Source organism: Schistocerca gregaria, chromosome 5 (genome assembly GCF_023897955.1).
Source record: "Schistocerca gregaria isolate iqSchGreg1 chromosome 5, iqSchGreg1.2, whole genome shotgun sequence".
NCBI lineage: Eukaryota > Metazoa > Arthropoda > Insecta > Orthoptera > Acrididae > Schistocerca > Schistocerca gregaria.
In genome coordinates this window covers 542849524-542876303 of record NC_064924.1, presented here as the reverse complement: position 1 = coordinate 542876303, position 26780 = coordinate 542849524, and the positions used below count along the sequence as shown (strand labels likewise).

The window sequence follows — 26780 nt, the reverse complement described above, 5'->3', positions numbered from 1 at the left end:
CCAAGTTTGCATCAACCTGTTTCATTAGCCAATGGACTGCAGTGATGCCCTGATCAGACAAATCATGTTAGATTTCTCCCTTGGTCAGACTATCAAGGAGCCGAGTGTAAATAACACCAGGAAAGAATTCCACACACAATGGGCCTCGAATGTGGAGGGGCAAAGCTGTAAGCAGTTGTTGGACTTTAAACTCACAATTGGTCCCCAGAAATAAAGTCTAATTATATAAGTGAGAGCAGGATTTCGCAGGGCCTGCAATTGCATCAAAACCTTTCTGAATAATAAACGGATTAACTGTTGCAAAAGAATTGCCTCCTCCTGTACATGATACCAAGGCACAGCTGGGAGAGTTGTTGAATCTTTAGCCTCATTCCATTTACATTTATTGGAGGTAGACAGATATGAATGATTGGCTCATTGTGTGTGTGTGGGGGGGGGGGGGGGGGGGAGGGGGGAGGGGGGAAGAAGAAGAAGAAGAAGAAGAAGAAGAAGAAAATTGCCCTGGATTGCAGCGTATCTGATGGCATTTGCTTCTGGCAGGGAGCTCCCTAAGAGGGGGCTCACTCACCTTAGGTGATTGCTCACACCTCAGGTCATACCTCCAGAACACCATACAAAGGGATCAATTGGTAATTGGGAAGGTAACAGCTCAAGCTATCACCCCTCCCTGGGCTGGGTCTGTACCAGGAGGTATATGCAAACACTACCTGTCGACCCAGGTCTGGGAACTACATGTTACACAGTCACCTGTTACATGCCAGACATGCGGGCCAGCCTACAGGAGCACACAAGAAGGAAGAACAAACAAAGAGGTGTCACACACCAAGGCGGAGAAAGGGCAAGAGATGGAGAATGAAGAAAGAAGGAAAATATAGACAAAGGACTGTTCCGACGCTAGGCTACTGAAACTTCAGAACACATTCCCGAAAATACCCAAAAAGTTCCCTAAGGGAGGGGAGAAAGAATACAGGAGGATAGACATGGAGCACAGAAAGGGAAGTGATGCTGCAAAGACTTGGGCCTCTTGCTAGCCAAGCACAAACTCACCCAAGAGTCATGAGCTCACAAAGCTTATAACAGTTTTGGGACAGCACATGGAAAGTGCAATCAAAGAGTAACAGGAATTTAATTTTGCAGGCTTGATATGACCAATTTTCAAAAGTTTATCTTTTTGGTACATATGTTTCTGATACATGTTTGCATTTTCAGCTGTTTTGAATATTTAGTTTATTGTTGACCTTGAAAAGGTTTCAAAAAAGATGGATCAAAGATTTTAGCTTTAAATTTTGCTTGAAAAATGGAATAAAGTGCAGAACTGTCAATTTTTGTGAACCTACCAGGAGTAAGACAAGAGTTTACGAGTGGTATGTTTCAAAAAGAGCCTCTAGAAGGCAGATTAAGATGACCGCCCTGGACAACCTTGCACATCAATTAGTGATGATAATGTGAAAGAAGGAAAGAAAATGGTTCTAGAAAGTGGCTGAATCACCAACGGACTGCTTGCAGATGATATTGGCATATTCTTTGGCTCATGCCAAGCAACTTTTTCAGATGTTTTGGGCATGAGATGTAAAGCAGCAAAGTTTGTATCAAAACTGTAGAATTTTGATTAAAAATGATGTCAGATAGACATTGCTCAGGAATTTCTGAATGAAGCTGGGAATGATCCAAAACGTCTAAAGAAGTTTATAACAGGTGAAGAAACATGGGTATTCGGGTTTGATATCGAAATGAATCAGTAAGTTCGATCATATGTGAATGTTTTTCTCAATGTTTTCTTCGATTACAAAGGGATAGTGCATCACGAGTTTCTGCCTTATGATCATTCAGTCAATAAGAAATACTACCTGGAAGTCCTTCACTTAAAACTTCTGGCCTGATAGGCCATGGTTGATGTATAAAACACTCCCCTGACGTTTCGTCTCCGCCTGTGGGAGACATCCTCCGTGGTAAAGTGGCAAACTGCAAAGAGAATTCGAGGAAACACTGATTATATAAGCAGTACAAACGGCGCCGCTGTCCATCACATCACGTCTGCTATGAGACTGTCTCTGGTAATGCCAACGTTCTTGATTGAAAGTAATCTATCGTCACACTTCCGGTGCAACGCTGACATCCAAATTTTATCCACTTTAACACCTTTGTCTTTTCTGTTGAAATTACTATGGTGCTTACTAATCTCAGTAGCCTCTCTATACATGTGTGCACAATATTGCGAGATTTTAGATTTGACCCTTGTCTCGCTGAATTTTATTTCATGATCACCTACCCAGTAAACATGTTCTGCTACGGCCGATGTAGCCATGTGACCCAGGCAGCAATTCCTCTTATATTCAACAAGATGGGTGTTCATGCTTCTCTTTGTGGTACTGATATACACCTGTCCACAACTACAACGAATTTTATATACCCCAGTGTAGCCAAAGGGTGACGTGCATCTTTTGCAGATCTTAAATATTCTTTTATTTTCCTGGTTGGTCTGAAAATAGTTTCCACCCCATACTGCTTAACACTTTCCCAAAGCAATCTGTGACCTTACTAATAAATGGAAGAAAAACCTTGCCATTGGGCGACTGTTGTTCGTTGTTCCTCCTGACTCTCTGCCTAGAGCAAAGTGCTCAATCTATACCGTTGCTAGAATAGCCACTCTTCACGAAAGCTGACTGCACATTTTCAATCTCATCTTTTAAATAAACAGATTAACAAATTTTGTTCGCCCTGTACATTAAAGTTTTTATTACACCCCTTTTTTGTCTAGGGTGATGGTCTGAATCTTTATGCACATAACGATCAGTATGCGTGGCCTTTCTGTACACCTTACGGCCCAGCATTCCATTATGGATGTAATTAGGATGGAAACAGCTAGGATTTTATGTACAAGGAAGCCACCTAACAGTAATTTGTCTCAGGCACAAAGGAAGGTGCTGAGGGATATAAATCTAGAACCATTATTGTTCTTAATGCAGATAAGGGTAATTCCATGCCATATTTAACAGTGAGGACTATCATGGAAAGATCAATGATATTTTGGTTCCCACCGATTACAAAAAACGTCAGAAGGGTCATTTTAAAAATGATTAATCGACCAGTGAAAGGGTCTTCATTCTGCTCCAACAATAAGAAGCTGCTTTGTAAAACAGAAGTGAACCCACCTAGACTTTATGGATTACCGAAAGTGCATAAACCCAAGGACAATTGTCAGTGCTATAGGTAGACCCAGCCATGAGTTAGCTAGGACTCCTTGCCTCATTGCTGCAACCTTATGTTGGTAGGATGGACAATAATATTAAAAATTCAGCTCATTTCATTGACAAGTTAAAGGAAATGAGCATGGGCCAGGAAGATATCTCTGTCAGTTTTGATATTTTATTGTTATTTACCATGATTCTGATAAATGAAGCTACCTTATGCTTAGCGCATATTTTCCTACCAATATTGAGGCATTATTCTGACACTTCCTCACGACAACTTACTTTCAATACAATGGGCAGTCCTCTTAGTCCTGCTGTGGCTCACTTGTTTATGAAGACTTTTGTACAACAGGCATTGCAGACTACCAGCAAGAGACCAGCCAGATGGCATCGCTATGTCAATGACACATCTGTAGTATGGACACATGGAGCAGTAGAGTTGGATGCCTTCCTGACACATCCAAACAGCATTAATCCGAAAATCCTATTTACTATGGAGACAGAGAGAAATGGGCAATAAGGTGTATAGAAAGGCCACACATACTGATTGTTATCTGCGTAAAGACTCAAACCATGACCATAGACAAAAACTTTGGTAGACAGCACACACACAATTTGTGAACCTGTTTATTAGAAAGATGAGATTGAACATCTACAGTCAGCTTTAATGAAGAACAGCTATTCTAGCAAGGATATAGATCAAGCACTTCGCTCTAGGCTGAGAATCGGGAGTAAGGACAAAAAACAGTAGCCCAACGGCAAGGTTTTTCTTCTTTTTATTAGTAAGGTCACAGACCTCATTGGAAAAGTGTTAAGCAAGTGTGGGGTGGAAATTTTTCTCGGACCAATCAGAAAAATAAAAGAATATTTAAGATTCGCAAAAGATGCACGACTCCCTTTGGCTATACTGGGGTATATAAAATTCGTTGTAGTTGTGGACAGGTGTATATCGGTACCACAAAGAGAAGCATGAACACCCATCTTGTTGAACATAAGAGGAATTGCTGCCTGGGTCACATGGCTAAATCGGCCGTAGCAGAACATGTTTACTGGGAAGGTAATCATGAAATAAAATTCAGCGAGACAAGGGTCAAATCTAAAATCTCGCAATATTGTGCACACATGTATAGAGAGGCTACCGAGATTAGTAAGCACCATAGTAATTTCAACAGAAAAGACAAAGGTGTTAAAGTGGATAAAATTTGGATGTCAGCGTTGCACCGGAAGCGTGACGATAGATTACTTTCAATCGAGATCGTTGGCATTACCAGAGACAGTCTCATAGCAGACGTGATGTGATGGACAGCGGCGCCGTTTGTACTGCTTATATAATCAGTGTTTCCTCGAGTTCTCTTTGCAGTTTGCCACTTTACCACGGAGGATGTCTCCCGCAGTCAGGGACGAAACGTCAGGGGAGAGTTTTATACATCAACCACAGCCTATCAGCCCGGTAGTTTTAAGTGAAGACAATACTGGCCGTGAAAGCCTACATTGTATGATACGTGGAAGTTATGAGCCATTTGTGTGAACTAATCTGAAGAAAACTGAAAACTGATCTTGGAACCTGCATTATGATAATGCTACCACTAACACTTCAATGCTTGTTCATGAAGTTTTGGCCATAAACTAAACCGATACATTGCCTCAGCAGTCATGTTTGCCAGATATGCACTCTTTGAATTCTTTCTGTTCCTGAGTCTGAACAATACCATGAATGGACAGCATTTTACTGCTGCTCATGAGATAAAACCAGAATTACTGAAGGAACAGAACACAATAGCAAAATGTGAGTTCCATAAGTGCTTACAAGACTGGGAAAAGCACTGGCACAAGTGTGTGATATCTGAGGAGGATTGCTCTGAATGGTCCAAAGCAGAAGATTATGAATAAATAGAGATTCTTCAAGAAAAACAAAAGCTCTCATTACTTTTTAGTCACACCTCACACCACTTAGTCAGAGGGCAAGCATAAGTCTTACTTGAGTGGAAATAATGCTAGAGGCAGCAACAGATCCTTTAGTTACCCTAAGCACTATGGACACTGACATTTATTTATATTAACTGACACCTTTGAAACCTCTTCACCAACTCTCAACCGAACAGCCATCTTTCAAATTACCTAGGCCTCTAGCTACACTGCAGATCAGTATGCCATCACAACCTGTGTTCCAAAAAATAATGTAGAGGTATTCTCCTTTGTTTGTGCACATATGACGTCATGGTTTAATGTCTATGTCTGGTGTTATTAAATTTAAGTCATATTTTGTGTACATACATACAGTTGCCTAAAATCAATATTCTATAACAATGAGCACTCACATGGTCAATTTACTACAACTGCTTTCATTTTCTTTTTTTAAAAAAGGCTGAAATAGCATTAGTTAACATTCAATCATTCATTCAATCATTCATAATGTTCTGTAAAATCCTTTAAGGAGGAAAACCTTCAGTGGAACAAGTCAGGGCGCACATTCGTATAAGACACTGATATCACAGAAAATCTATACACAGCAATAACAAAAATCTGTAACTATATTGCTTAATGCTATTCATGCAAGCAATCTAAATTTAATCCAGTAAATTATAAAGAAAGCAAACTTAAATAGTAATAATAAAAAAGCTTCTGCCTACTCAGTTTTACTGTTTATCTGAAGTTGGTAGCTACATAATTAAACATTACAATGGCAATTTTCAAAGAAAACATTTTCTTTGATATGTAAACATTTAGTTCTTTTTACAGTATAATACTATTTGCTATGTAAGTGTATAACAAAAACCACTTCTGCATCTAACAGGAAATTTAACTCCCTGAATCCAGACATCCAAACAATTGTGTGAATGTCTAATGAGGTATGTTTTAATTTTCTTTTGAATCTGTATGGATTGTCAGTTGCTTGCTCTGTTTTTGACAGGAACATATGTACAGCCACAAACAAGGGTGTGTGTGGAGACACCACACAAACATGTGGGTCCTGAAGAGAGGCAGAATCTTTTTTGCAGTGCCAGTGGCAGCAGTCTTGATTGATAGACGTGGCCTCGTAACATCAGCCAACATGGCGTTGGTTGGATGGTACTGCAAATGGCTGAAAGCATGGGAAACTACAGCTGTTGCCTTTCCCAAAGGTGCTTTGTGGCTATATGATTGCATCCTTTCAGGTAAAATATTCCAGAAGTAAAACAGTCCCCATTTTGATCTCCCGGCATGTACTAACTCAGGAGGATGTCATCTTCAGTAGAAATGAAACTTGCATTCTATGGGCTGGAGCATGGAATGTTATATCCATTAATCAGGCAAGCAGACTAGAAAATTTAAAAAGAGAAATCGATAGGATGAAGTTGGATATAATGGGAATTAGTGAAGTTTGATTGCAGGAGGAACAGGACTTTTAGCCAGGTAAGTATAGGGTTACAAATACAAAATCAAATAGGGGTAATGCCAGAGTAGGTCTACTAATGAACAAGAAAATAGGGATACGGATAAAGCTACACTGAATGCATTATTGTAACCAAGTTTGACAGGAAACCAACAACCACTACAATATCACAAGTTTATATGACAACTAGTGCCACAATGATAGAGAGATTGAAAGAACGTATAACAAGTTAAAAGGAATTATTCAGATAGTTGAGGGGGAAGGAAAATTTAATTGTGATGAGGGAGTCTAACTCAAATGTAGGAAGAGGAAGTTCATGAATATGGACTGGTGGAAAGGAATGAAAGAGGAAGTCACCTGGTAGAATTTTGCACAGAGCATAATTTAATCATTGCTAACACTTCGTTAATGATTTGTAAGGGACTATGAGACAATGGATGATTTCACATTGATTATATAATTGGAAGAGAGAGTTTTTGGAAGCAATTTTATATTGTAGGACATTTTCTGAGGCAGATGGGGAATCTGACCACAATTTATTAGGTATTAACTGGAGATTAACACTAAAGAAATTGCAAAAAGGTAGGAAATTAAGGACATCGGGTGTGGATAAGTTAAAAAGAATGAGAGGTTGTTTAAAGTTTCACAGGGAGCATTATGCAACAATTGACTGATTACAGGAGTAAGGAGAGAGATTAAATACCGAAGGCAGCAGACTGTCATATACATATAGAGACAAGCCATAGCAAAAAGAGTCTGATAACACAGGAGATGCTGACTTTAATTAAAATAAGGACAAAATATAAAAATGCAGCAAACAAAGTAGGCAAAAGGCAAAATGAGTGACAAACTGTGAAACAACTATGCAGGAATGGCTAGAGAACAAGTGCAAGACAACAGAAGTATGTTTAACTAGGGGAAGGATAGATACCAACTATGGCAAATTAAAGAGGCACTTGAAGGAAAGCAAAACAGCTGTTTGAATAATAAGAGCTCAGAGAGCAAACCAGTACTAATCAAAGAAGGGAAAGCTCTAAGATGAAGGAAGTATATGGAGAGGCTATACAAGCGAGATGACAAAGGCAGTATGACAGAATGGGAAGAGCAAGAAGACAAAGACGAGATAGAAGATATGTAACTGCCAGAAGACTGACTCGGCATTGAAAGAACAAAGTCGAAACAAGACCCCTGGAGTAGACAATATTCCCTCAGAACTACTGACTTTCTTTGGCACCCACAACAAAACCATCCCACCTGGCATGCAAGATGTATGATTGTGACATGGGGAATACAAGTAGAATTCAAAAAGATGTAATAATTCCACTACCAAAGAAAGGAGGAGCTTTCAGAAGTGAATATTACCAAACTATCCCGCCAAGCGGTGGCAAGAGAAAACACGTGTACGCACAAGCACGCGCAAGAAATCTTCAATGAGGCACTCGGACCCTGGATTCATCATGAACCAATGTGCAACTGGGGCTTCAATGAACACACGGACCATTAATAGGCAGCTCACAGATAGGCAGGCTGAGCTCACAGTGTCCCTTGTTCTGACTACCATTAACCTCTGTGTCCATTTACAGTGGTGTTTGGTTCATTCAGCATGTAGTCTCATTGACTGAAGTAGAATTGTCTTCAGTGACAAGTCCCACATCAAACTGAGGTTTGATGACCAGTGTAGACATGTCTGGAGATGCCACAGACAATGGTGTGGTACCAAGCTCACTGTCATCTGCCATACAACCATGAGAGAGTTTCCAGGGCGACCCTTTGGTTGTCATCCACAGCACCCTTACAGCACAATATCCCATGTTCTGTTTTGTTGCGCTTCATGGCAAGCCATTCTTGGCTTACTTTTCAGTAAGATAATGCCCACCTGCACATGGTGAGTTTCTACTGCTTGTCTTCATGCCTGCCAAATACTACCTCAGCCAGCAGGGTCACCAGATCTCTGCCCAACTGAGAATGTTTGGAGCATTAAGGGCAGGATCCTCCAACCAGCTCAGGATTTTAATAATCTGGTATAATAAGTGTATATGGAGGACTGTTAATAGAAATGGATAACCAAAACAATGTCTCTAATGGCCAACACAGAATTCTTGAACCAGGTACCTCTATGTGAGGATTTTACATATCACAGTGACAATGCCACATATAAAAGTCCCTGGTCCAAGAAGCAGAGACTTTGATCCCATGTTTGTTGTAGGCATTTGAAGTTGGCCAAACATATTCTTCATTCGCAGCAAACAGCAGAAAAAATTTTATTGTGCGCAACAAATTATTCCTCACTGCAACCAGCAATGAACAACTCAAACTTCTCCTTCATACACATTGCTAAAACACACCCCATTAAATTTTCAACCATAAGAATCACATGGCATGACTTATACCTAACACAAACACAACTGTATAACACTCAACAAACAAAATCAAAGGAACTCAGTTGTGAACCTTCACACATTATTTCAATCACAATATCACATAGTGAACTAACAACTTTAAATGAGTCACTAACATACCAAACAAACAAGTTCAAAACACAAACAGCAAATTCCAAGGGTACAACACCAAATACTATTGTCATCTACAAACACAATTCAACCAAAAAACACTGTGCCACCATGATGTTACCCAACACAACACTCTGATGTCATGGGTCAAATCTGAAAGGTGGAATCTAACCTTTCAGTCAACCTGCACTTTGCTAGTGAGAACCCCTATTACTTTATCTGACAAAAATAGAGAGGCAGTTAAATTCTGCTCAGTTCCATTAAACACCTCTGTAAAGACTGCAAAGAGTGATATACGTTTGTAACTACAGATAGCTTGCTGAAAACCAGTTTCATAGAAAGGTGTGACTACAGCATATTCTACTCTGTCAGGAAATAAGCCCAGTCATTTATTACAAAGATGACTCAAAGGTAATCTTAAAAAGTCAGCCCAATATTTCAATATTGAACACACAAAACATCATAGCCAGGATAATCACTCATTTTTAATGATATGATGAATTCTGCAATCTCCTTACAGATTGTATTTTTGAAACTAGTACCTGTTGAAGATGAGTGCAATGTCTGCACCACCAAATGCAAATCGTCTGTATTTGGTTGCTTATTAGCGAGTGCAACACTTGTTGCCACTGAGAGGAAGCAATCACTGAACTTGGTAGCCAACAATTTGAAATTGTCAGCATTTATGCTATAGCTATTTTCTCATGGCTCAATTTCATTTAAATGGCTAGTTTTTTTATGACATTGTATCCAGCAGTAAAGTCTGGGAGGCATTTAAGAAGGAAAGGGTAACAAAGCAGATTCTAATGTGGATAAAAGAATTGCACCTGGAAAGCGTAAGTTGTGTGAGAGAAAGAGGTGACAGAACAGTATAGTTGATGCACAGAAACACTCATACTGATGACAGATTTTATAAAGACACATGGGAAGAGAGGGTGACAGCAAAGTTATTTTCCAGTAATTAAATGGTGTGAGGGAACAAAATGGAGGAAGTATAGAAACAACTAGAGTTCGGGAAGAAAGTGTGCAAAAGTATAGGCTAAAACTGAATACAAAGAAGTGTGCACTGATGGTCACACCAAGGGTTATTCTATACCAGAAGTTCCAGACAAGCAATAATAGATTGCTTGATCACCTAAAAAAAATTGTTGGGTGCATTCCCTGATGTTTAGTCGACTCAAAAACTTTTACAAAATTTCTTTATTATTTCTCATTTAGAAATGGCAGCAATTTTTGTTTCAGGTTGCAAGCTAGCATCTGCAGTTTTTTAAATTTATTCAGTAATGGATTGTCCTAGGCCTTTTACATAAAAATATACAGTTCAGCACACACTGGCCTACAAATAAATGTCACCTAGCTGAACGTATCACTTAATATACTGACTTCATCATTATCCTGCCAGCAGACAAAGGATCTACCAATGTAGTAGTTGACTGAAAGGAGTATGTCACAGAAGGTCTATACCACCTGTGTGACAACCTCTACATACAGTATCTACCATAAAGATACCATCCCTGTGATTCAAACTGACCTGCAGTCCCCCTTAAAACCTCAGGCCCCTCAGTCCACAGAACTTGTCACTGTACCCAAACCACAAACCTCCACCTTTTACCCTCTTCCTAAGATCCACAAATCCAATCATCCTGGCCATCTTATAGTTACTTGCTTCAAAGCACCCACCGAATGTATATCTGTCTTAGTTGATCAGCACCTGCAACCCATAGTACAAAGACTGCCCTCCTACATCAAAAATACCAGCCATTTCCTAGATCTTCTGAAATCCTACTTCGACCACACACCTTGCTTGTCACTACTGATGCGACCGCCCTCTATACCAAAATCTGTTGCTGAACATTTCCTCAGTCAGCACCCACCTGATTTCAAACTTATGACGTCCTTCCTACCCACCTTAATCAACTTTATATTTACCAACTACTACTTCACCTTTGAGTGACAGACATAGAAACTGGTCAGGGGTACAGCCATCGGAACCAGGATGGCTCCTTCCTATGCCAACCTTTTCACGGCTCGCTTGGAGGGGGCTTTCCTAGGATCCACAAATCTTCACCCCCACTTTGGTTTAGATACATTGACAATATCTTTACCATATTGACTCAAGGTGAGGCTGACCTGTTGAAATTCCTGGGATCTCTGAATACTTTCTCCCAATTAAATTTCAAATGGTCCTATTCCAAATCCCATGCCACTTTCCTTGATGTTGATCCCATCCTCACCAAAGACCACCTACACACTTCCATCCACATTAAACCTACCAACAAACAAAAGTACTTACATTCTGACAGTTGCCATCCTTTTCATGTCAAACATTCCCTCCCATACAGCTTTGGAATCCGAGGCAAACTTATCTGTTCAGATGCAGTCTGCTTACAGCAGTACACCACCATTCTCACCTCAGCCTTCACTGCACATAATTACCCCCATAGCCTAGTTAAGAAGCTGATTTCCAGGGTCATCAGTTCCAATCCTGGCACTGCTGATCCCTCCACAAAACAACTTCGGAGCACATCATTGGTGACTCAGTATTATGCTGGTCTGGAATGCGTTAATCAGCTACTTCGACAGGGCCATGATTTCCTAAAATCATGTCCTGAAATGATATCCATTCTGTCTGAAATTTTGCCCACCAGACCTAGAATAGCTTTCCGTCACCCTCCCAATCTCCGCAACATTCTTGTCAGACCCTATGCTGCTCCTGCACTCATCTCCCTACCCTGCAGCTCCTAACCCCTGTGACCATCCCCACTGCAATACTTGCCCTATGCACCTTCCTACCACCACCTATAACAGCCCTGTAACTGGCAAAATATATACTATCAAAGGAAGAGCCATGTGGGAAATGACACGTCATATATCAACTATTATGTAAACACTGATCAGCCTGCTACATCGGCATGGCTACCACCAAATTATCAATTAGGATGAGTGGGCATAGGCAAAGGATGTATACTGGCAACTCGCAATATCCTGTCGCAGAGCATGCTCTACAACATTACATTCGTGACCTCGGCACCTGTTTCACCACACGCACCATCTGGATTCTTCTCCCAGACACCAGTTTCTCAGAACTTCACAGGTGAGAACTATCACTACAACATGTCCTTTGTTCTCATCACACACATAACCTTAATTTACATTAATTACTTCCATCTCAGCCTTTCTTCACTGTAACTACTGTTTGCTTCACTCTATTTTAGTTTTCTAATTATTTCATTTCTTTCCCATCTATTTTTTACCACCCCCTCCCACCTCTGTTATGTACAATACACTTAGCTTTTCACTCTTATCAACTCGTGCACAATGTTTTAGTAATAATCTCTGTTTTGCATATTACCCCGTCATCCAACTTTACCCCCTCAGGTTTTCAAATCTCATCCTGTATGGTAAGTCTCCCCTGATCCACAGTAGCGACTCTCCCAAAATCTACCCTTTTCCTAAACCCCTCTCGTCCTTTTCCTTCACCCTTCTTCCTTCCCCTTCCACCCTTTTGCCTGAAGGAGCCACTGGCTCTGAAGGCTTGTCAATCACAACAGACTTATGTGCGTGTTCTGCTGCTGCTGCTGCTGCTGCTTGGTATGAAGATATTTTATGTATCCATTTAAATAATTAATATTTTTTTAACAGCAAAGCTATTGGTCACAAATTAAAATAAATCAATTTCTGAAGAGTAATTTTCTAAGGAAGGAGTAATTTCTCAGCCCTAAAATTTTTTGTGGTGTTACACTGTATAGCATAGTAATTTATTTTTATAGAGTATCAAGGGTGAGAAGTTTACACTGTGTTCCTCTCCACCAACATCTGCCAACTCTCACTCCATTGATTATGAGCTTTGGGGTGTGCCATTGAAAACTTGAGTCTCAGGGTTCAATTGGTATTCTTATCAACAAATCTTGTTATAAAAGTGTATATGGAATAATTCCTAAAGACATTACTTTAACTGAAAATTACAGTGAAGGAGAAGTAGAGCTGTTTTAGTTAAGATTGACTAAGATTAAATCAACTTTGCAGTAGCATAAATGAAACACTTTAAAAAATTCATCACCGTTTTGGCCAGCCTTGCTTGGACTCTTAAAACACATAAGAAATCAATAATAAAAGGCTTGAGAGAAATAACATTTGATCATTGTTCTAGAAATAAAAGCCCTTTTATAAATATAATACTAGGTAAACTATTGTGTTCAACATATTACACTACGATATTTGTAATTAACTTTGTGACCTATCAAACAATCAAAAAAGTAGATTCAACATGCAAAATTATAGGTGTATTGCCTGCTAGTAAAATTAGCAAACCAAATGAAGAAAAAAAGATCTTCTGCTTTGAATGCGAAAACTGACAAAATGGCAACTACAATCAAAAGTTTCATTTCAAATGCAAATTTGTACTAGATGAAATGAAAGTTCTAAAAATTCACCAACCGAATATCTTGATTTGATGGAAAAGCTAAAAGTTACTGCCGTATTGCAAACAAAGAGGTTAAATTATTATTATTACCGGTTTACTGCAAAATTCTTTGAGTCAGGCAAAAGTTTGTGATGAATTTAATGTGTCATTGTTTGGTTAAATTAACACGGCGTTTAGTAAAACAGGTAATTTTTACTTTTATTACAAAAACAAAATGCATCTAATTTGATTAATGAAAAGATGGTCCCACAGGTTATTACGTTTTATCAAGATGACAATAATAGCCATTTGATTCCTGACAAAAATATTGTTTTACTGTGAAACAAAATAGTACTAAAGTTCAGAGACAAAACAACTTTGTATTGTGTAATTTAAATGAACATTCCACTGAATTCAAAAAAGAAAATCCTGACATCAAAACTGGAAGGCTGAAATCTGGCAAGTTGAGACTGAAAGGATTTATTGTTGAAGGGGCATCTGGTACCCATCACATTTTGTGTTTGCATCACCAGAATGTAAAGTTGATGATAGATGGGGCCAATTTTAGAGTTGACTTAAGATGTTTTGGAAGTTCTGGTATGCAATATTGACAGCTACATTTGTAGTACAATGGGAAACTGTCAAAATTGTATAGGCAAGTAAGCTTTACTTGACATGTTAGAAGGAAGAACACAAAAAATAGGTGACGAGAGAAAATGGAAATGGTGACAATTGTAAAACGACAAGAAGAATTTTTTTGGAGTGTTTGTAACTAACTTTGAAAACGTATCATTTTATAGCCAAAGCTGAAAGTAAATTTAGGAAAGATAAAAAGCAAACTTTTGCAGCTGATGAATGCTTAGTTCCTGCCAATTTTTCTGAAAACTATTCCTTTGTTGTTCAAGATGAGATACACTGAGTTAATGCTGATTGCCAAAACCAAGATGTGCATGTTACATTTTACCATCCACCAGTACTAAGGACCTCATTTTAAAAAGTTGAGAAGGATCAAGGTTGGATGCAAGTTAAAAATGTACTGAAGAAACTGTCTCCCCTGCAGTTTTAACCTAATGCCTAAATCTGAATAAAAATTTCGCAGATGTTCAATGAACAATGCAGTAAAAACTAATATGATGAGAACAAGATACTGAAATGTAATTTGTAGGCTCATTTTCAATAAAAAATAATAATTAATCATACACACATTTAAATTGTACAAATGATATACTTTACTCTATCTGCCTAGATATCACAGATGTAAAAGAACATTTTTTTACTCATAATAGTGTTTTTCACAACTTCCAAATGAATCTCAATGTTGGAATTTAGCCTATACTGAAATTTGTGAAGTTTCACCTGGTTACCTAACAAAGATATTCCAGGTCAAATAATGAGAAAATTAAGAAATCCATTATTTAAAATATTGTATCTTTTAAGCGTAAGGGTCATTCCATATCAAGTGGCCTAAGAGTCCCCACTCGACCACCTACAATTTCGATGAAATTTTTACAGGATGTACATATAGACCTTACATGAGGCACTGCCAAATTACAGCTTCAGAAATAGTATGGTGGGGCCACTTCGCCACCTTTTCATAAAGGCTTGCTTTTTGACATTGCGACAAATGAATAAATGATCAAGTTTGTTTCACCATTGTTCAGGATCTAAGAGATCTGTTGCACAAACTTTGTGAGCCTGTTTAACTTTTTGGGTACAATAGCTTAGTTGTAGTACAAAAGGTCAAACTGTGGTAAATTCGTCATAGTGTGCTATCAAAGTGGCCCATAAATATTGTTGTACCAAATTTTGGCTATACTTTATTGTCTTGTATCTAGTGAAAGACTAACTTAATGTAGCTAATACTTTAGTTATCTGCAGCCTGCCAGCATGTCAAAGCTCTGCAAGTGGCACCCAGATTGCTCAAATAATAATTGAATTATCTGAGCTCACCTTGTCTGATCAGAAAAGTTGTTTTTACTTTGGAGACAGACCAGTTTAGTGTCAACAATGTAGTTTGGTAACATGCTTCAACAATCAGTCTGAAGCACATTGTTGTGTAATGAAGAGTGTTCAGATGTTGTGTGTGCCTTTTTAAATGATGTAAAGTGTGTTGTCATTACTGGATAAACATCTTTTTTGGTAAGTAAAACTTATTTAAATGTACGGGGTGATTCTTTAGAAATGTTTATCAGGTTATTTAATTTTTTTTCTGTTGTATTCTCAAGGAAGTTCCCATTATCTATCATGGGATAATATTTTTCAGTTGGAAATACACACCACTCCTACTTTATCTAATATTGAAACAAACGGCAATTGGAAGCATAAATTTTAGTGTAATGGATATCAATGAGGTTTCAGTACCATGTGTCATTGGCCTTGCAGATTATTCTGTATGTCATATGAAAACACACACATCAACAAGGCTTCACTCCAATCAAAGAATTTTCAGTAGAGCAACAGGAATTAATGAACCAAAGAAGTGAGATACGCCTTACTGAAAATGCACAAATATGCTTTCATCACAAAGCAATACTTGTGTACAAATATTACTTTCAACAGAGGTCTTGTTGTAATTCTTTTGGTGCAAAGAACCATTCCGTTAAAAAGGGTTTACAGATTGTCAATGTGGAAACAGCGAAACAATTGCAATCTGTGGCAGAGCAATGTGAAACCTGGTCAAAAGGTCTGTCCTAGTTGCAGAAAACAATTTTTGGCAAATAAAGCATAGAAATCGGTCAACTTAAAACCAGTCAAATGATGGAGCATATCCAGAAGTATCAATCTATTCAAGCCTAACTGCTTTTGAGATCTCCCCTCTAAAATTTCAGAGAGTATCAAAAAGGGATGTGAAAGGTTACGAAAAATAAGTGAAGCTCAAGATGCAACTATGAATAACATTGTTGCTGCTGGAGGATTTTCCCCAAAAAATCTTCAAACACCTAGTCCAAGCAAGACATGTCCTGAGATCATGAAGATTATAAGCAGCTGATTAAAGAATTGAAAGAGAAGTTGCAATTGTCCAGGCAGCCTTAAAAATTGCAAATACTGACATTAGTATCACAAAGCTGGACTATAAAAGATACAATGCAAGAATTTGGTGTTTCAGAGTGGATGGTGAAAGGAGCTATTAAGTTACAGGCAGAAAATGGTTATTAGATCTGCAAACGAACAAGTGTGGCAAGAAGATTCAAGATGCCGTAAAAGAAGGAGTTGTAACTTTTTTTCTTTTTTTTCCCCCAGAATGAAGAATTAAGCCGAATTTGTCCACAAAAAGACTGTATCAATTAGAATAGAAGAAAAGAAAGTTTTGACGCAAAATCACCTTCTGAATAATGTGAAAAAAATGTTTGCTGCATATCGACTTCAGCAAGGGCCTGGAATTGAATTACAAAATTTTGCGAATTGAGGCCAAAATGGTGCATCAATGTGGGTGCAGCAGGAACTCATTCGGTCTGTGTTTGAACTTTGCACCAAAATGTTAAACTGATGCTTGCAAGCACTCCAATTACAGAAGGCTATAAGAGCATGATTGCGATTTGGAATCCAAAGACTGTATGCTTCATCGCTGTGAAATCTGGCCGCGGAAAGAACTACTGGAACAGTTTTTAGAAAATAGTTTCGAAGACAGTGATCCAGATGATACCATTGAGTTTAAACAGTGAGCGCACACTGATAGAGATACATTAGAAACTAAGCAGATGACCACCAAGGATTTTAATGAAGATCTGATTTCAAAAATTGACAAACTTTCCCCTCATCACTATGTTGCAAAGCACCAGAGCAAGCACCTAAAATGCATAAAAGAAAGCTGTAAGCCAACTGAACTGATCCTATTACTGGACTTTGCTGAATGTTATTCCTTCATAGTCCAGGATGCAGCTCAAGGTTTTCAGTGGAATAACAGCCAAGCAACTTAACACCCACTTGTTGTGTACTTCAGAAATAACTTTGACTTCAGCAGCATCAGCTATATAATAGATGACAGCCTGAAAGATGATGCAATCGCTGTACATGCTTTTATAGAAAATTAATAGAAGATCTAAAGTGTCTCCTTGGAAAAATCACACACATTTACTACTTCAGTGACGTGTCAGAAGCGCAGTACAAAAACTTCAAATTTTTTCAGAATATCTGCCACCATCAAAATGACTTTGTAATATCACCTTAATTGAAGTATTATGCCACAAGCCATGGAAAATCCCCATGTGGTGGAATTGGAGGAACTGTGAAGCACCTGGCAGCAAGAGAAAGCCTTCAAATACCAACTGAGGACCAGATTCTGACACCAGCTGATTTGTTTAAATACTGTACAAAGAATATCAGAGGAATCAAGTTCAATTTTGTTTCAAAAGAAGAAATTGAAACATTAAAAACTGAACAGGAAGCAAGGTTTAAAATGGCTACACAGTATCAGGAACAAGAGAGAATCACTATTTTGTGCCATTAAATGAAAAGCAAGTTTGTATTAAAGAGTATCTAATGATACAAATTATTTTGTGGCAAATGTTGACCAAAGTCAAGCAACAGTTTCATACAGAAATATTACAGCCTTACAACCAGGCCAATACACTGCCTGTATATATGATGGAAAATGGTGGATTGGTAATGTGTATGAAGTTTCAGAAGAAGAAAATTATGTTATAGTCAGTTTCATGCACCCCAATGGACCTGCACATTCATTCTATTGGCTAGCTAGGCAGGATGCTTGTTGGATCCCAAACAAACAAATTATTTCTGTCATTCCAGCTCCATCAGCAACAAGAATGGGCTGACATTATAGCTTTTTAGAATCAACTGTAATTGCTATTAGTAAAAAATTTTAGCAAATGAATTAATAAGAACTGGAATATTTGGCTTGGGAACCATAAAGAGAACAACTGGTACGTGTATTTTTTAATGTAATATAAATGTAAGGTTATTTGGCTTTACAGCTAAGATATTGTACCCAAAAAGTTGAACAGGATCACAAAGTTTCAGCATGACAGGTCTCTTAGATCCTGAGTAATGGTAAATCAAAGTTCATCATTTATTCATTTAAGTTGCAATGTCAAGAAATGTAATGAAAATATAAGTTTATTTCTTCTTAAATGCAAAGTCTCCAAAATAAAAACAAATTTTTCTGATCAAAGAAAGTGAGCTCTTTTCAATGGTGTCAGGGAAAAATCAAATTTGAGCTATCCCTTTTGAGATATGACCTTTTGAAAGTGAGCCAAAATTGACAGATTAAATTTTTAGCACACTTTGAACTTCGATAACTCAGTTGTTATTTGAGCAATCTGGGTGCCACTTGCAGAGCTTTATGACATGCCAGCAGGCTGCAGATAACTAAAGTATTAGCTTAGAAAGTTACTCTTTCACTAGGTACAAGGCAATAAATTATAGCAAAAATTTGGTATAAGATTTATGAGCCACTTTGATAGCACAATACGATGAATTTACCACAGGTGAACAGGATCAAAGTTTCAGCATCACAGGTCTCTCAGAGCCTGAACAATGGTAAAACAAAGTTGATCGTTTATTCATTTCAGTCGCAATGTCAAAAATGAGCCTTTATGAAAAGGTGGCTAGTAATTTGGCAGTGCTTCATGTAAGGTCTATATGTACATCCTGTAAAAATTTCATCAAAATTGGAGATGGTCGAGTGGGGAGCTTGTCTAAATTTAGGCCACTTGACATGTAACGACCCATTAGCTTCTCTCCATTGATACTCTATAAAAAGTAGCTGTACTATAAATTGAAACAAAACAAAAAAATATTAAGGCTGAGAAGTCACTCCTGCTTTGTTCAAAATTTCAATTTTTAATATGCTACCTATAACCGAGCTATTAAAAATATATTAAGGAATACATTCTGTTAGGCCATATGTTAATCTGTAGGCTAGAGAGTACTCAACTAAAAGCTTATTATCTGAAAGTCCTACGGCAACCAATTACTGAATAATTATACAAATGACAGAAGCCTGGGTGAAAAAAATAAATACATAAATAAAAACAATGATGCACTTTTGACCTGACACAAAAATGACCATTTCTCAACAATTAATTTTTTTAACAATATCATTGAGTCCACTAAACATTAGGGAATTTACCCAGCAAACATTTTTTTCTGAGACGATCAAACACCTAGTGCTGGACCACTTGGTATGGATTGACACTATAAGTAAACATGGCACTGAGTGGAGAGCTAAGACAGTGGAATGTTTCCATCGAATGTTTCCATGTAATCGTGAAGTATAATACAGGAACATGGAAAAAATTAAAATAGTGTGTGAATTTGACAAAGCACTGAAAGGTCTAATTTGAAACAGGCACCTGGAAGGAAACTACATTCCTCAGAATCACTGAGCTCCATTAGAGAGAGCCAGCCACAACAAAAGATTTCGAACTGGTATGCAAGAGATACAGCACACAGAGCACCTTCATGCTTCAAGAAGGATGTAAAAATTCCAATTCCTAAGAAGGCAGTTACCGAGAGTTGTGAATATTACCAGACCATCAGTTAAGTAAGCCATGTTTGCACAATAGTGACAATTAACACTTGAGGCAATACTCATCATACATTGACCTTAGAATATAGCCTGAAGAAATATACAATTATAGCATTTGTTGATTTAAAGAAAGCCTTTGACAATGTTGACAAATACTGTGTGAAATTCTGATGGAAGCAAGAACAAAATTAAAAGAACAAAAAGTTATCTACAACTAATACAAAAGCCAAACTGCAGTTATGGTAACTGAATATGAAAAGACAGCAGTAGTTACGAAGGGAGTGAGACAGTGTTGTAACATATCCTCTAGGGTGTTCAGTGTGTAGATACAGCAAGATACGAAAGAAACAAACAAGAAACCTGGAAAAGGAAGTTAGTATGGAGAGAAGAAATAAAAACTTTGACCTTTGGCGAATACATTGTAATTCTGTCAGACTAACATGTTCAATACTACTGTACTACGTGGCCAATGATCAACTAACTAACTAAATAAATAAATAAAAAGAAATGGACACTGAGGAGCAGTTGAACAAAATGGGTTGTGTCTTGCCAAAGTTTATAAAATTAATATCCATACAAACAGAACAACAACAATGGAGTGCAGTCAAACTAAATCAGGCGATACCAAAGGAATTCAATTAGGATATTAAGACCCTAGAACTATTAGACAAATTTTGCTATTTAGTTATCAAAATTATTGGCACAGGCAAAAGACAGAAGAGAATACAGAATGCAAATTGGTAACAGCATGGTAAGCTTTTCTGAGAAAGAAAAAAATAAACAAACATCTTATATAAATTTTAATGTTAAGGCATCCTTTCTAAAAAGTACTGTTGGGAGTGTAGAGTTACATGGAGGTCAAACATAAATCTCCAGAAACACAGACAATAAAATACAATGTTTTTAAATGTGGTTATACAGAAGAAACCTAAGGGACTAGATAGAAATATTACTAATGAAAAGGTAATCAATTAAAATGAGGAAAGAAATTTATGGGGCAACTTGACTAAAAGAAGAAATCTGTTGATAGGACATACTGAGGCAGTCAATTTGCTTTCAAATGGTTGTGGGTTACAACAGTTTGCAACTATGACTAGGCTTTCACAGCATGGACTCTCAATGTGGTAGTGGACACCCTTCCCCCAGAAAACTTGGTTGTGGTGAGAGTGATCTGTAGCACAGCATGAGGTCTAGCAATTAGATAAAATGACACTCATTTCCGTTATGTGTGTCACAATCATTTATCATGAAAACAGCCCGTAAGCTTCTGGGAATTAGCTGTAAAAATAGCTTGTTAAAAACGGTCTGATACAAATCATGCCATTTATGACGCAATTAGGAGTGTGATGCTCATTAACCTCCCGAGTGATTTTTCAGTCCCTACATTAATACATTGCACCAAATGATTAATCTGAAATTGATTAGGTTGGAGCAGTATGACAATTTTCCCTACCACTATGCCTGGAGTCATGCTCACACTGCACAACTGACTGCAGTGCTAATTATTCCAAGGTTTCTAACCGTTACACTAGTATTTATTTGGCAAGATCTTTTTATAGTAGGATAAGTTCATAACTGACAACAATATGACAAGCCATCTGCACTTTGTTTGAAAACACCAAGAATATGCTATTCATCCAACCAGAACATTACCATTTAATTACTACTGTCTCCCAATAGCACATCTTGGTTCTACTGAACATTCACAATTAATTCGGCCGTTTGTCAACTTCAAGTACTGACAGTTTATAAGACGTTAAGATCTCACTGCCACATTTAATATGTTTCCACTGAAAGCGCACATTTCCTCCACCTAATACACATAAGAGAGGATTCCGTATTGACATTACAGCGCCTATTGACAGAAGACATGATAAATAATGTTAATACTCTGTCTTTGGCACTGCACTGCCTACTAAGAAAATGACATTCGTGAAGGGAGGGAAGTCAGAACTGCTGTGTTAATGCGACTGCGAGGCTAACATTATGAATCACTTTTCACTCACCTGGGTTTGGTGTAAGTACGGCTTCCGTGTCTCTCAGTATCTTTTCTGTCCATAATTTTGTTGTATCTGACCGCTCGGCTAAATTTTCAAAATGAGCATCTAGTTCTGTCTTTTCAGACGTCCCTAATTTTTCTTCTGTTAACTAGAAAAACGTAAGAACATAATCACGAAAACTGACACTTCAAAAATAAGACAGCAATGCAGTACAAAATCAACAATATAATTCCGATTCTAAAACCGTTTCTAATATTGGCCTCCAACTGACCTGCACTACACGACTGATTGCTGTTCCTGCGTCCCGAACTAATTTCTTCACGTTGAAGTCCATATCCATCTGTATTTCTGACACTGTACACTTACTTACTGTAAACTGTGTTGGTCGATGGCTTCAGTTCCCTGTTATGCTTCATCTTTGATTCTCAACTTTGAATATAACCTCCAAAACGAAGAAAATTCTATACAGTACGTACGCTGCTCAGTATAATTATGTGATTCTTACTTTTAATGATTTTCCATTGTGCTGCAAATTGCGGCCCAACATCTTTTAAGAAAATAATTAATATCGATTCTAGGATGTGTGTCTAATATCTCTGAAAAATCTGTAAATCTTAGTAGTGAAACTCATTGGGTGAATTCATATCGCATACTTATTGGCTGGTTCCTGCGCCCGCGACATTTGTTTACCCGGCCATGAATAGCTGTTTTGTTTGGGAAGTTTGTCCCGATGACGGATCTAAAATGTAAAAGCAGGTTACTGCATCGTAATTCTCTTAAGCTCAGTGGCAAAGTCTCAATGATATTTATACGCCGAAATTAAAACTGTTGAATCCAGTAGACATAAGTGACCCTTGAAATAAATAAAGCAAATCATGTAACAGCTCCCATCTACATTTATACTTTGCAAACCACCATGAGGGACATGGCAGAGGGTACGTCCCATTGTACCAGTTACTAGGGTTTCTTTCTGTCCCATTCACGTATGAAACGCTGGGTGAATGATTATTTGAATGCCTCTGTGCGTGCAGTAATTATTCTAATCTGATCCTCACGATCTCTTTGTGATGTTACTTAGGGGGTTGTAGTATATACCCAGAGTAATCATTTGAAGCCGATTCTTTAAATTTTGTTAGTGACTTTATCGGAATAGTTTAGCCTGTCTTCAAGAGAGTGCCATTTCATTTCCTTCAGTATCACTGTGACACTCTCCCACGGATTAAACAAACCTGTGATCATTCGTGTTGCCCTTCTCTGTATACATTCAATATAGCCATTTAGTCCTATCTGGTACAGGTACCACACACTTGAGCAATATTCTAAATCCGGTTTTACAAGTTGTGTGTAATCAATCTCTTTTGTAGACCACCGAAGTATATCAACTGCTTTACCCACGACGCAACCTGTATGATCATTCCATTTCATTTCCCTCAAAAGTGTTATACTAAGTTTTTTGTATGAAATGGCCTGTTCCAACAGTGACTCATTGATATTATAGTCATAGAACACTACATTTTTTAGTTTTGTTAAGTGCAAAATTTTACATTTCTGAGCATTTAGAACAGTGGTCGTCAAACTGCGGCTGTTTTCGTGCGGCCCGCGACCCTCCTCGGCTTCGCACGGATAGCATAAGTTATCTACTTGTCTGGCGTAGTGGTGTTTTGTTTACGGAAACTGGGTAGAATTGTGACTAAAGTCGGGGAAGTAATTATGTAACTGAAAACCATCCACCACTTTCATTTAACGCGCCACGTGCCAGTGTTCCGCAGCGCTAAAGGCGTGAGCCACCTGCTAGCCAACAATGTGAGCCGAGTATCAAACGCGCTGCGTGCCCACGGCCGCTCGTTTGTCGGCGGCGGGCTTGTCCCGCAGCCGCCTCATTGTTAGCTTTGTCGCGTCAGTTGTGAACTACGTTTCGGTGCCCCTGAGCGTTTGTCGCGTTATTGAGTGTATTTGTGCTCATATTTGGTGATATAATTATTAGTGGAATAAATAATGTTTGATGTACCCTCAGGAATAGTGACTAAGAGGAGAATATGAGAAGAGAAAAGAAGTTTCCAAGAAGTATGGGAAGAAGAGATGTGCTTTATAAGTGGAGGCAAAGAAGGTACTGATGCTTGCTTAATAAGACGGGATACGATTTTGGCACGGAAGAGATACAATTTATTTCGCCACTACACAAGTAAGCACCATTCATTTACAGTGCATAGCTTTTCCTTTGAATTCAAATGAAAGAAAGGGAAAATTGCTCATCTAAAATCTACAATTCGCCGTGAACAAATTGTTATGTTAGTAACAGTTGGGCAAAGTGAGGCTATCACAAGAACATCACACCAAGTATGTAATATTCTGGCAAAAAATATATCCTTCTGAATCTGCTTAGTGTATTCATCTCTTGGTCTCCCTCTACGATTTTTACCCTCCACGCTGCCCTCCAATGCTAAATTTGTGATCCCTTGATGCCTCAAAACATGCCCTACCAACCGATCCCTTCTTCTAGTCAAGTTGTGCCACAAACGTCTCTTCTCCCCAATCCTATTCAATACCTCCTCATTAGTTACATGATCTATCCACCTTATCTTCAGCATTCTTCTGTAGCACCACTTTTCGAAAGCTTCTATTCTTGTCCAAACTAGTTATCGTCAATGTTTCACTTCCATACATGGTTACACTCCATACAAATACTTTCAGAAACGACTTCCTGATACATAAATCTATACTCGATGTTAACAAATTTCTCTTCTTCAGAAACGCTTTCCTTGCCATTACCAGTCTACATTTTATATCTTCTTTACTTCGACCATCATCAGTTACTTTGCTCCCCAAATAGCAAAACTCCTTTACTACTTTAAGTGTCTCATTTCCTAATCTAATTCCCTCAGCATCACCGGATTTAATTTGACTACATTCCATTATCCTCATTTTGCTTTTGTTGATGTTCATCTTATATCCTCCTTTCAAGACATTGTCCATTCCGTTCAACTGCTCTTCCAGCTCCTTTGCTGTCTCTGACAGAATTACAATGTCATCGGCGAACCTCAAAGTTTTTACTTCTTCTCCATTAATTTTAATACCTACTCCTAATTTTTGTTTTGTTTCCTTCACTGCTTGCTCAATATACAGATTGAATAACATCGGGGAGAGACTACAACCCTGTCTCACTCCCTTCCCAACCACTGCTTACCTTTCATACCCCTCGACTCTTATAACTGCCATCTGTTTTCTGTACAAATTGTAAATAACCTTTCGCTCCCTGTATTTTACCCCTGCCACCTTCAGAATTTGAAAGAGAGTATTCCAGTCAACATTGTCAAAAGCTTTCTCCAAGTCTACAAATGCTGGAAACATAAGTTTGCCTTTCCTTAATCTTTCTTCTAAGATAAGTCGTAAGGTCAGTGTTGCCTCACGTGTTTCAATATTTCTACAGAATCCAAACTGATCCTCCCCGAGGTCCGCATCTACCAGTTTTTCCATTCGTCTGTAAAGAATTCGCGTTAGTATTTTGCAGCTGTGACTTATTAAACTGATAGTTCGGTAATTTTCACTTCTGTCAGCACCTGCTTTCTTTGGGATTGGAATTATCATATTCTTCTTGAAGTCTGAGGGTATTTCGCCTGTGTCATACATCTTGCTCACCAGCTGGTAGAGTTTTGTCATGACTGGCTCTCCCAAGGCCGTCAGTAGTTCTAATGAAATGTTGTCTACTCCCGGGGCCTTGTTTCGACTCAGGTCTTTCAGTGCTCTGTCAGACTCTTCACGCAGTATCTTATCTCTCATTTCGTCTTCATCTACGTCCTCTTCCATTTCCATAATACTGTCCTCAGGTACATCGCCTTTGTATAAACCCTCTATATACTCCTTAAACCGTTCTGTCTTCCCTTCTTTGCTTAGAACTGGGTTGCCATCTGAGCTCTTGATATTCATACAAGTAGTTCTCTTCTCTCCAAAGGTCTCTTTAATTTTCCTGTAGGCTGTATCTATCTTACCCCTAGTGAGATAAGCTTCTACATCCTTACATTTGTCCTCTAGCCATCCCTGCTTAGCCATTTTGCACTTCCTGTCGATCTCATTTTTGAGACGTTTGTTCACTTACTGCATTTTTATATTTTCTCCTTTCACCAATTAACTTCAATATTTCTTCTGTTACCCAAGGATTTCTAGCAGCCCTCGTCTTTTTACCTACTTTATCCTCTGCAGCCTTCACTACTTCATCCCTCAGAGCTACCCATTCTTCTTCCACTGTGTTTTTTTCCCCCATTCCTGCCAATTGTTCCCTTATGCTCCCCTTGAAAATCTGTACAACCTCTGGTTCTTTCAGCTTATCCAGATCCCATGTCCTTAAATTCCCACCTTTTTGCAGTTTCTTCAGTTTTAATCTACAGGTCATAACCAAGATATTGTGGTCAGAGTCCACATCTGCCCCTGGAAATGTCCTACAATTTAAAACCTGATTCCTAAACCTCTGTCTTACCATTATATAATCTATCTGATACCTTTTAGTATCTCCAGGCTTCTTCCATGTATACAGCCGTCTTTTATGGTTCTTGAACCAAGATTTAGCTTTCATTAAGTTGTGCTCTGTGCAAAATTCTACCAGGCGGCTTCCTCTTTCATTTCTTAGCCCCAATCCATATTCACCCACTATGATTCCTTCTCTCCCTTTTCCTACTGACGAATTAAAGTTACCCATTACTATTAAATTTTCGTCTCCCTTCACTACTTGAATAATTTCTTTTATCTCATCCCACATTTCATCAATTTCTTCATCATCTGCAGAGCTACTTGGCATATAAACTTGTACTACTGTAGTAGGCATG

The 26780-nt window shown here is 38.3% G+C and overlaps 1 protein-coding gene across 4 annotated transcripts in view; it reads right to left on the bottom strand.

The window, feature by feature from the left end:
- LOC126272067 (endophilin-B1) overlaps positions 1–22539 on the bottom strand; it is a 243036-nt gene extending 220497 nt beyond the window's left edge. For 2 of the 4 annotated variants that reach the window (XM_049974606.1, XM_049974608.1), the window contains exons 1-2: positions 22235–22484; positions 21970–22111 (exon numbers count right to left, since the gene is read on the bottom strand). In XM_049974606.1, the coding sequence (XP_049830563.1) occupies positions 21970–22111; positions 22235–22303 (211 nt within the window). In that variant the 5' untranslated portion in view covers positions 22304–22484. Of the gene's footprint in view, positions 1–21969; positions 22112–22234 lie in introns of all 4 variants that reach the window. The other 2 variants (XM_049974605.1, XM_049974604.1) reach the window with 2 other exon arrangements.
- Between the last annotated feature and the right edge of the window lie 4241 nt (positions 22540–26780).